Genomic DNA, 10502 nt, shown 5'->3' on the forward strand with positions numbered 1-10502 from the left:
GTTCACCAAGACAACCTTTCCGATTGTCCGCGGCAAGAAAACTTGATTAAAGGAGTGATTATGAGTAGACAAGAAGCGAGTTTTGCGGGTTTGAACAGAGATGCAATTTCAAATCGAGACTTGAGAGAGCCTCTGGCGCCATTAGCTGAAAGTACCTAGCAGTTTAGTGTTAAATAAATCGTTTTTGATTCTTCCTCCTATATTCCCGCACAACTTGGCCACGATATAAAAACAGTGAGTAAGGCAGGACCTTTCCATTGGTTGCGATTGCATCACCAGTGAGCTGATGCAGGGTTTGCAAACCACGAGCATTTAGCGTGTAAGTCGGTGCTCGTATCGGGTGGCCAGTCTCGTCCGTCGTACCCTTGAACGGTTCGTTGCTCTACCCCATCCATCATTTGGTTCAGGCTGATCCCGCCAATCCTTTACCCTGTTGACATCCTTCAGAACGGTGAAGTTGGATCCTTCGAATCTCGCTAGCGCCAAGGCTTACATTGTCTAGTGCTGACCCAATCAAGAAACACGGCCACGCTGTATCTAGCCAGGGTAAGATACGTGATATGTTGAGTCATGTGCCTCATGAGTTTGCGGAAGTCCGTGGCATAAAGGATGGGAAATCAAAATGTTGATAGTCAGGTTACGTCGACATCGAGAGAGTTTCGGTTTCGGATTGATAATTTCAATTGAGTTTAGAAGCAGGCATGTTGCCTTAATGCGGCCTTAGTAAGCCCCATGGGCAATTTTATCCGCTTCTCCCCCAAGGCCCAAAGGCAACCATGAAATGACAACCGACACCCCAGACCACGGCTTCCTCCAGATTCAAGAAAACATATAGACAATGAAGTTTGACGAGGCTTTGACGGAAATTCTGCGACAGCGAGACGACATGTCGCATAACTCTCAGTCGAAATACTAGGTGCCATCTGAATTCGGAATGCCCCACACAAACGACAAGGTGCTGCCAACAACGTGGGTTCCGTCAGACCACACGAGTCGGCCCCAGGACAAAGGGTTGGGGGGCGGGGGGCTCATCTTGACCGTCAGCTCGAACGTCTTCTTTTCCCCGGCCGTCTCAAAAGTGAGAGTCTCAGGTTTCACAGAGACTTGGACCAAGCCGGCGTCATTGAGCGAGATTTGGGCCTTGTACGTGCCAGCACCCCCGACGTTCGTCAAAGTGCGCTTGAAGGTGGCGGTGAAGGACCCATCCGAGGCGGGGTCGGCGCCGATGCCGTAGGCGGCAGAGAAGGACGGATAATTGAGGTTGTAGAGGCTGTACGTCTGGTTGGACGCGCAGGTGAAGTTGTGCTTCACGAATTTATGCAAGAAGCGGGGGTTTGGGTTGATGGCGCAGAGGGAGTCGAGGTAGTCGGCGGGGGCGATGTCGTAGACGAGGCCCGGGTTGAGGGCGGCTACGGGATCCACGTGGCCGCTTCCGTAGACGAAAGGAGTGGCGGGGGTATCGTCGCGGGAGTCCAGGAGGGGCGACTTGGTGCCCTTGGTGGTCGTGTAGGCGGTTGTCATGATGGCCGAGCGGATGGCGGCTGGACTCCATCCCGGACGGCGGGCCATGATCCAGATTGCGATACCGCTCAGGTGAGGGCATGACATGCTGGTGCCAGAGATGACATTCTGGTCAACCTTGCGGGTGTCTATATCAAGGCCAGTAGGTCCCTGATCGGACCAGGCTGCCAGAATGGAAACTCCGGGTCCCTGTTGATGCGTTAGATCATTGAAAACCTCACACAGCCTCCCTCATCTTCTGGAAATTTCTTCGCGTACCGTGATATCCGGCTTGAGGATCTGCGGGAGGACAGAGTTCGGGCCGCGCGAGCTGAAAGAAGCCATCACCGGCGCCGGAATGCCGAGCCTAGTACCCTCAAAGTCCAAAATCACCGTGCCCTTGCCGGTTTTGGCGTAAGCCGAGACCGCGTCTCCATCTGCGGCGGTGAGGTGCAGGGCAGGCAGAATATGCGCATCGGCAATAAGCTCGTTACCGTTTACAGGGGCGTTCACGAGAATCATGCCGCGCCCGCCTGCGGTCTTGACTACCCCGCCCTTGTCGACTCTGGCGTTTTCTCCACGCACGCAGATGACGACCTTGCCGACGACCTTAGCGGGGTCGAGGCTGCCCTCCAGGCACAAGTTCGCGCTGGTGACATTGCCCGAGCCCGCCTGACTAGCTTGGATGAGGGGGAGAACCTCGCCGGCGGTGAGGGGCTTGATGTCGGTCACGGAACCGTTGCTGTAGAGGGAGGTGCCGGTGTAGTTCTTATCGTTGCCGAGGATGATTTGAGCAGGGAAATCACGGTCGAGCGTGCTCGCGGCGACGGTCAGAGTCCAGGGGTCCTACGGATGTGCTTGAGCTTCACGGCAGCAAAGAGGAAGGGGGAGGAGAGGACAGAGAGCGATGGATGCTTACGATGCTGACTACGCTGGCTGCTGCCGGGCCTTCATTGCCGGCAGACTGGGCGACAAAGATTCCCTTTTGGACGGCGGCGAATGAACCGACTGAAATGGGATCGATTGAGGCTGTCGAATTCGAGCCAAGAGAAAGGGACATGACGTTGACACCGTCCGAGATTGCCTTGTCCATGCCCGCGAGGACATCAGACAACACGCAACCCTTACTCCAGCAGGCCTTGTACATGGCTAGGCGGGCGTGCACGGCCATGCCACGAGCCGTGCCGGAGGCCTGGCCAAAGAGGCTGGCGTTCGGCACGGCGGCTCCGGCTGCGGTGGACGAGGTGTGCGAGCCGTGTCCATCGTCGTCCCTGGGGGACTTAGACTCTCCGGTCCAGTTGAAGAGGCCGTTGTCATCGGAGAGGGCGGCCTCGTAGCCCTTGTAAAAGGCCCTCGCGCCGATGAGCTTTTTATTGCAGCTGGTGGCCGGGAAGTCGTCGGTGGCTTCGCACTTGCCCTTCCAGTGGGCAGGGATGGGTGGCATGCCATCATCCTTGAAGCTGGGATTCTCGGGCCGGACGCCCGTGTCCACCACGCCAACGATGAGGTTTGACTCGGGATGGATCCCGCTGTCGCCCCTCTCGTCGAGATAGCTGCTCGGGTCGAGGTCGAGCCCGCGACCGAGGAGCGAGGCGTCGTCGAGACCCAAGAAGGCCGGTGTCCTGGTGGTGTGCAGGACGTAGACCTGATCGAGGGTGACGGATAAGACGTCATCCTGGTTTCTCAGTGCGTTAGCTTGGTCGTCTGTGATCTTGGCGGCGTATCCGTTCGTCACGTTCTGGTAATGATAGAGCGTGTCAGCGGGACTGGCGGAGACGGACGCCAGGGAAGCGTCGAACTGATCTCCGCGCTGAGCACCAGAGGCCTGTGTATCCTTCAGCTGAACTATGTATGTCTTGCGGAGCTTAGTACCGTTGGCTGCCCACGCGAGGAGGAAGCCCAGGAGGAGTGTGAGACAAGTCTTCGCCATATCTACGGTGTCGTCAGCTCAAGATGGTGTTTGATGAAGGTCTTTAGCGCTAAGGACCGCATGCTTACCACCTGTTGCGCAGACCGAGCGGACGGCTCTATATACCTCAATGTCACAATATCCCCTCACAGTTGTCCACGCGGTTCAATACGTCCTATATCAGGGGCTAAAGGGACGGTGCGGTGGCACCATATCGACGGGATCTAGCCAGCAGCAAACTTCTCGTACCTGACGATCTCGCAAATAAGCGAAGCCGACATGCAGTGACCGGTCCATGGAACACCGTTCTTCTGCACTTGTATCCCGGAGCCACCTACCCTTTGAGACCTTAGGGACGGGGATAAAAAGGCTTGACATCGTATACCACGGGCTCGTTGTCGTTTTAATTGGCCAGAGGCTCCGCAACGGACGGCAGTCCATCAACACTCTAACAGAGTGCCTAGCAACCTCAATCCTCGAAAACTAATGTTCATCCGACGTTGCCGAGTCTTTCAAGATTGGCGCTACTTGACCCAGAAAGTTAGCATAACGTTGTTAAGTTTGGACTTCCCCCCAACTGGGAAATTGCCAAGTAGCGTTCGGCAGAAACCGGCTCATTGTCATCCCCAACGCTAGGTATTTGGTACAAGACGACAGAGCTCTAGACGACCTGGACGAGCTGGCGCTTCAAGTCTGTAGTAATGCAAAAGTTCCATCGACATCCCGTGATTATGAGATGCGGGGGAGTCCTTTGCGTCATGGCTGATTCAACGACACACGCAGAACTTCACTAGCGGCGACTAATCTCATGTCTTTAATCTGGTAGAGTTCAGGTCGACTTCTTCCGGTAGCAAGCTTTCTAGCTAACCAAGTGTCATCAAAGCAGATAATTTGGAAAGCGCTCACTCTGGGTTGCCTTCCTCTTCTGGAATTACGATTTGAAGGAGTTCACGGAACGATGACTGATTGGCCATAAACATCAAAACAGAATGTGGCTCTAAGTATCAGTCTGTGGCCCAAGAACGGCAAGATAGGGGCGGGTAAGATGAAGCTATCTTGGATTGGCAATGCCATTGTCATGCTAAATGATGGCCTTTCCAAAACGCTGTTTGCTTGATACTAAGTGTATCAAGTTTAATGCATAGAGTATATGAACAGTGAGTTCTCAAATATGTTCACCTCTACACCAAGAGCTACTGTCACAACTGATCTAGCCTACAAGCATCAAAGCGACCGCGGCGGCTTGGGTGCCCCGGTCTGGACGGGCTGTGCGAGAGGGGCGCCGGTCTGTGCCTTTGTCACGGGGCAGAATTCCTTCTTTCTGGCACCAGCATCGCCGGTGCCGTCCAACGTGCCCAGCATAGTCGCGAGCTCACCCATTCACTGAGCTATGGAGATGAACATGCCAGCTGTGGCAAGGGGGTATTAGTGCGACGTCTAGGCCCTCGGAAAGGGAAAAGACTAATCATGAGCGTGCCAAAGATAATGGCAATGAAACGCCCAAACACCAGGGTTGTCTTTTTTTATGCGGATCAGTAGATGTGAGTATCCTGGCATTGTAATAGTGCCACGCCGTATGGGGTTGTCAAAGTTCCACGTAGTCTCGCTGGCTCTGAAGAGGCCGTTGCCCCAGCCAATGACTTGGGAAATTCTGGCCTAATTACAGGTTTAGCACTACCGAGTAGAGAGAAAAGATTCGTGTGCATCACTACATACCACTGAAAAATCGGCCAGTAACGAGTTGAGAGTCAGAGGATAGTACAGACGATTTACTGTTCATACCACGGACGAACCATCATAGCGTCAGAGTTCACCACGATTTGCGCAGCTTTGTCATCCCTAGACACCAAGACGAACTGATCCTTTACAAAGTCCAGTTTCGATTGAGGCGAGTTCAGATTCTCGGGCGTAATGCCCCCCTGCATGACTTTCACAGCGAAGCGTCGTCCGTTAGAGGTGTGTACAGAGTCTGCTCGCTTGTCAGCAATCTATTCTTCAGCAGGTCGGCCGAAAATGTCTTCCACTCACATCAATGACGTGTGTACGGACGACTTCACTGACACGTTCTTGCTTGAACGCGAAGTAATGGTAGTTCCTGTAACCAACGTCGTAGGCTGGTCTGCTTCCGACTGGCTTCGGGAGGTTGTGCGGCAGATCCTCGCACCGGTCTCCCCACGGCTCCTTGCCGATGCCGGGGTTCGAGCTGCTGCTCAGGTCCCACGCCTTGCCAATCGGCGGAACGCCCACGTCCGCCTCGTCATATGACAGGATCGCGGCGGCCCCGAAAGGCGTGGCGTGCATCATTCCCGAGTTATGGTTCTTGTGGGACATGTGGAAGCATCGAACCGCGGCGTCGGCACGAATGACATAGTTTCCGGCCGTCTGGTTGGCAATCACGAGGGCGGACTGGCGCTGACCGGGGTTCATGTACACTCGAGATGTGGCGATGGGAGCGATCTCGACACCGTCGATCTCGACGATTTGCAGAGGGCAATTGTCAACCGTCACAAGGACGGGCTCCGATGCGCCGTGGTTAATGAGACGCAGGCGAGGGGTGGATCCGCTCTTGACCCGTTTGTTGAAGAGTGAGCCCCATGTGCACTTGGGGGGAGGGCCATCTCTGGGGGTGTTGGGGCTTCCCATGTTCTCCATGTTGTGGCTGCTGTGGTCCTCGCCGAATTCGGCCTTGCTTGCATCACCGCCTTCGATGCTGGGGTTGTTGAACGTGTTCCTGCCATTGATGATTACATTGTCAGGGGGAGGCTCCCTGGCGGGCCTCTTTGAAGCCCACGGTGGATTGGCGCTCGGATACTGAGTAAGGAGCTCAAGATTCGTGAGCACCGCGTGAGAATATGGGTAACAAGTGAACTTACAGTGCCTCCGTACTCATGAAAGACATCTCCAACCATGATGATTTTGTCATCACCAACAAGGGGGATCTTTCCATCCGGGTCATGGATAATCTGCAATGAGAGAGGGCAACTTAGCATCGTCAAGCTGTCTCACAGGTCCATGCTGGACCAGCGAAGTCTCATGAGTCGGTGTGAGAAGACTCTCACCAGTGGCCCAAAGAGCCCGTCGATGACTCGAATAGAAACATCAGCGTGCCACAAGAAAGTTCCCCGCTGGTCCAAAATAGTTGAACTCGTATGTGAAGCTTTCGCTGGCAGGAATGGCGCATTGGCTGATGCCAAAGACACCATCCATCCAAACCGATTTACTCTGGTCAATGCCGTGCCAGTGGATCATGGTACTTTCTTGCAGCATCTGGTTGTGCAACGTGACACGGATGGTGTTTCCTGTGTTTGCCTCCATGAGAGGGCCGGGTGACTGTCTGTTGACGAGGATCATTGACTTCTCGTAGCCGTCGGGTGAATGCTGCTGCCGCGTGATGTTGAACACATATTCCCGCAGCAACGTCACATTCGACACCTTGAATCCCGTCTGCAAGTTAAATCGCTGGTCTGACGTCAACTTCACTTGTGGTATTTGAGTGGGGACAAGGGAAGAAGTCGATGTTGGCGTTATCGTCGTCGTCAGTTCCGGCACTTGGTCCGCCGGTGATGGCGGCGGCGGACTTTCTTCATGGTTGTCCTCATCGTGTGCGGGTTCCGCCAGCCCATCCTTGGCCTGCACGTTGAAGAATTGGGCAAAAATGAAGGGAATGAGTGTCAGGATAGATACGCAAATGGTGGCCATGATCCATCGGAACGTCTTCTTACGACCCGCATGGCGTTTGTATTGACGCTTCTCGCCGTAGTCGGCTGAGCCGGGAAGCAGGCGGTCCTCCACGTCAGTCTCCGACGATGATCTGACGCCGAGCATAATGTCTTGCTCGTCGCGCGTCCCGCCACGCGGGACCAGACCGGAGCTCATACCTTTGCTGGCGCTAATGAGGGAAAGGGGAAGAATAAGAGGGTTTAAAAAATGTACAGAAAGAAGACGAATCCGCTATCAGAATGAGAGAAAATGAACAGGACCAGCAGCAAGACGCTCCGGGTCTCTACCACATGAGCGATTGACGTTGGCCATGCAATTTTCGCTGCGTGACTTCTTAAGAAACACTAGAAGACATTGAACCACATGGTAAAAGGGGCAACCGGCTGGGACAAAGGGGAAAAGCCCACCACTAACGTTTCGAGGGGATCCTCTCTTTTTGCTTGTATTCGAATAGCGAGATATTGGCGAAATGGGGTGATGGACAATTAGATGAATCAGCAGGGTTAAGCCGGGAGACAGCCGGGACGCTTAGCAGCTCGGTAACTGCAACTTACCACCTAGACATCGGAGAATTTCGACGACATGAAACGCGAAACTGTGATCCAAACTATCCCTGAAGTTTCAGTTGGACCTTCCAGAAATCTTTCAACCACCGTCCTTGGTGTCCCATATGCTCCGTGATATTTCGCCTTCTAGAAACTGGTTTGAGAGGCCATTTGTCCCTGAAGAGACCATGCATTGGTTAAGATACTGTTGATGGTAGAGACGTTGGGAGGAGCTTGACGCGTGACGCTTCTGAAGACTTCGGTGACTTGAGCGCTAGAGGCAGACGTTGCTCATCTTGCTCTGCAGTCTAACGAGTATCATCCATATTAATAACCGTATTGAAAGGACTTACGCTTTCAAGCGGAATACAAACGGTTAGCGACAACGAATTGGCCTGGAAAGGAAGGCGGAGAGCGGGCTGGAGACGAGAAGAGAAGGTGATGAAATATCAGCATAGGAGCTCCGAAGTTCCCATCCGATGCTGCGCGTTCCTAGCCAGAAAGCAGAGGGTCAGATTTCAGCAGTTCCCTTGCATCCAGGCAAGTGGCGCTTTGCTCCCGCGTAGCGACGGGTCGATACCCTGATCCAAGCGCAACACTTGCCAAAGTCGAAGCCATGGAACGGGGCTAACAACCCTCCAGCGACGCGGCCGCCGCACCGGCTGAGAATCACCGCCCGATCCCTACATTGGAAGGTCGACCACGACCACCCCGACTCCACCTTGTTTCTTACAGGCGTCTAACTTGCAAAATCTCGACATCTCAAGTCCAATCTTACCAATGCCGCTAGGCTGGCCCCGAGGCGTCGATCTGTCAGTGGAGGGTTGTGGGATATTGATTGCTCGTGTGCGAGTGGATGCTCCAAAATGGTCCGCGCCAGCAAATAATCGACCACTGAAGGCTTTGCCGCCCGACTCATCCAGACCGGTCTCTCAAACCTCTGCCTCCTCTGCTGCTGCCTGAAGTCTGCCTAGTACGGCCTTAGCAGTGCCCAATTGGCCGTTTCCCCCTTGTCATACATGCGAAGTTGCCGGAAAACATTTCGCTTGGCACGCGGGGTGCTAGGCTTTCTTCTGTTCTGCGTTGCTTTATATCAAGGCGCTTTGTCCCATCAAGCCGTGCAATGTCCTTGGCCGACACCAATCACTACCTACTTAACCTTGAGCTAGGCGCAGGAAGCCCCCGACAACAAAAGTCATTCCTTCACCTGGTTTCATAAGCTTTTGGCTGGTTAGTAGCAATGTCTACCAATCCCGTCGGCCAACATAATGACGTACTGTGAGACGAGTGGGAATCTAACTTCAACGGATGTGGTGGTGGTGCCGAGAACTCACCGCTGCTTGTATCATATGGCCGTCCCCTCTTGAATTCGCAGATGGCTCTGGTATCGTCGTCGGGTACTTGTCCCAAGCCTGGCACGTTATTGGGGCGTCGCTCTTGAGTTGTAAGTCAGGCATTCAGCCGCATTCTGACGAGATCTCCGACACTGCGCCCTAGCCTCTCACCACTTACTCTTGCCACAGCCCAGTTCAATTTCCTTCTTGTTATGGTGCCCCCTAGCTTCATCGCCTGGAAACTTCACTGGAACCCTACTACCGTTTTCAATCAAATCTCGAAGAGGTGCGGTCAAGTGCTAGGTGGATTGCTCAACGCCACTTTCGGAAATGCAGTCGAAGTTGCCGTCGATATCGTTGCCCTGGAGAATGGCTATATCGACGTTGTCCAGATGTCCATGCTTGGTTCCATTCTCCTCAATTTTCTTCTCGTCTTGGGGGCGTGCTTCCTCTTTGGAGGCATTGTCAATATGTACAACAAAGAAACTGGCCAGGGCATGGAGCAGACCTTTGCCTCTGCAACGGCGGAGAAATCCTGCTCCCTGATAGTTCTTTCCTCGGCGTCTCTCCTGATTCCTGCGACGGTAAAAAGCTCCCCCGCACTCTCACTGCTGCTCATCGACTGACGACGGGTGACAGCTCTTTTCTTTACTGGGTAACGTCGATAGTTTCGAGAAAGAGCACAGCATTCTCGTCCTATCCCGCGGTACAGCGATCATCCCCCTGATTTTCTACGCCCTCTATCTGCTCTTCCTGCTGTACACCCATCCCAATTTATTCAAACCCGACATCGAGTCATCCGATGCCGAGGAAGCCGAGATAGGCCCTAAGGCCGCCGTCATCATGCTGATGATTACCACCGTTTTGGTGGCAATCTGTGCCAACAACCTCGTGGAGAGCATCGAGCCAACTGTCGAGACCGCTGGTCTCAGCAAGAAATTTATTGGACTTATCATCATTCCCATCATCGGTAACGCGGCAGAACACCTCACCGCCATCGTCATGGCCACCCGAAACAACATGGACCTCGCCTTACAGATTGCCATCGGTTCCAGCAACCAGATCGCCCTTCTCGTCACTCCCTTTTTCGTGATCCTCGCATGGGCCGTATTCGACGAGCCTATGACTCTCCATTTTGATATCTTTTCGACTTTCACCTTCGCGTTGTCTGTGCTCGTGGTTGTGTACACTGTGCAGGACGGCAAGTCCAACTACTTGGAGGGAGCTTTGCTGCTCGGCCTCTACCTTATCATCGCCCTGGCCTTCTACGTCAGCCCTATGGTATCTGTTTAAGGGCGTGTTAAGCCTGCTAGGTAGAAGAAACACATGGTTCATCTCTTGGGCTAGGAGACAAACTCAAAACACTGGTTCACATGTTAGTGGGGAGTCTGTTGGAGAGCTACGGTTTTCTGGGTTCAAGCAGATCCGCATATGTTGCGGTGTCGGGATATAGCAACATCTCTTACGCCTGGTTTCGTGGTTTTATATTATGGC

General features: G+C 53.8%; 3 protein-coding genes across 3 annotated transcripts; 1 reads left to right on the forward strand and 2 right to left on the reverse strand.

Annotated features, from left to right (window-relative positions):
* Positions 1 to 912: 912 nt before the first annotated feature.
* Positions 913 to 3430, reverse strand: CORC01_13282 (PA domain-containing protein; the record flags this gene model as incomplete). The annotated part of the gene is made up of 3 exons (XM_022624899.1): positions 913 to 1710; positions 1780 to 2346; positions 2420 to 3430. 3 exons carry the CDS (start codon positions 3428 to 3430, stop codon positions 913 to 915), a joined length of 2376 nt encoding a protein of 791 aa, XP_022468590.1.
* Positions 3431 to 4633: 1203 nt separating this feature from the next.
* CORC01_13283 (multicopper oxidase) lies at positions 4634 to 7285 on the reverse strand (the record flags this gene model as incomplete). Its single annotated transcript, XM_022624900.1, has 5 exons — positions 4634 to 4780; positions 5203 to 5328; positions 5438 to 6220; positions 6283 to 6372; positions 6521 to 7285. The coding sequence occupies 5 exons, from the start codon at positions 7283 to 7285 to the stop codon at positions 4634 to 4636; spliced, it is 1911 nt and encodes a 636-aa protein (XP_022468591.1).
* Positions 7286 to 9220: 1935 nt separating this feature from the next.
* CORC01_13284 (calcium/proton exchanger) lies at positions 9221 to 10301 on the forward strand (the record flags this gene model as incomplete). Its single annotated transcript, XM_022624901.1, has 2 exons — positions 9221 to 9592; positions 9648 to 10301. 2 exons carry the CDS (start codon positions 9221 to 9223, stop codon positions 10299 to 10301), a joined length of 1026 nt encoding a protein of 341 aa, XP_022468592.1.
* Positions 10302 to 10502: the final 201 nt, after the last annotated feature.

The sequence above is a fragment of the Colletotrichum orchidophilum genome, assembly GCF_001831195.1.
Source record: "Colletotrichum orchidophilum strain IMI 309357 chromosome Unknown Scaffold_184.1, whole genome shotgun sequence".
Lineage (NCBI taxonomy): Eukaryota > Fungi > Ascomycota > Sordariomycetes > Glomerellales > Glomerellaceae > Colletotrichum > Colletotrichum orchidophilum.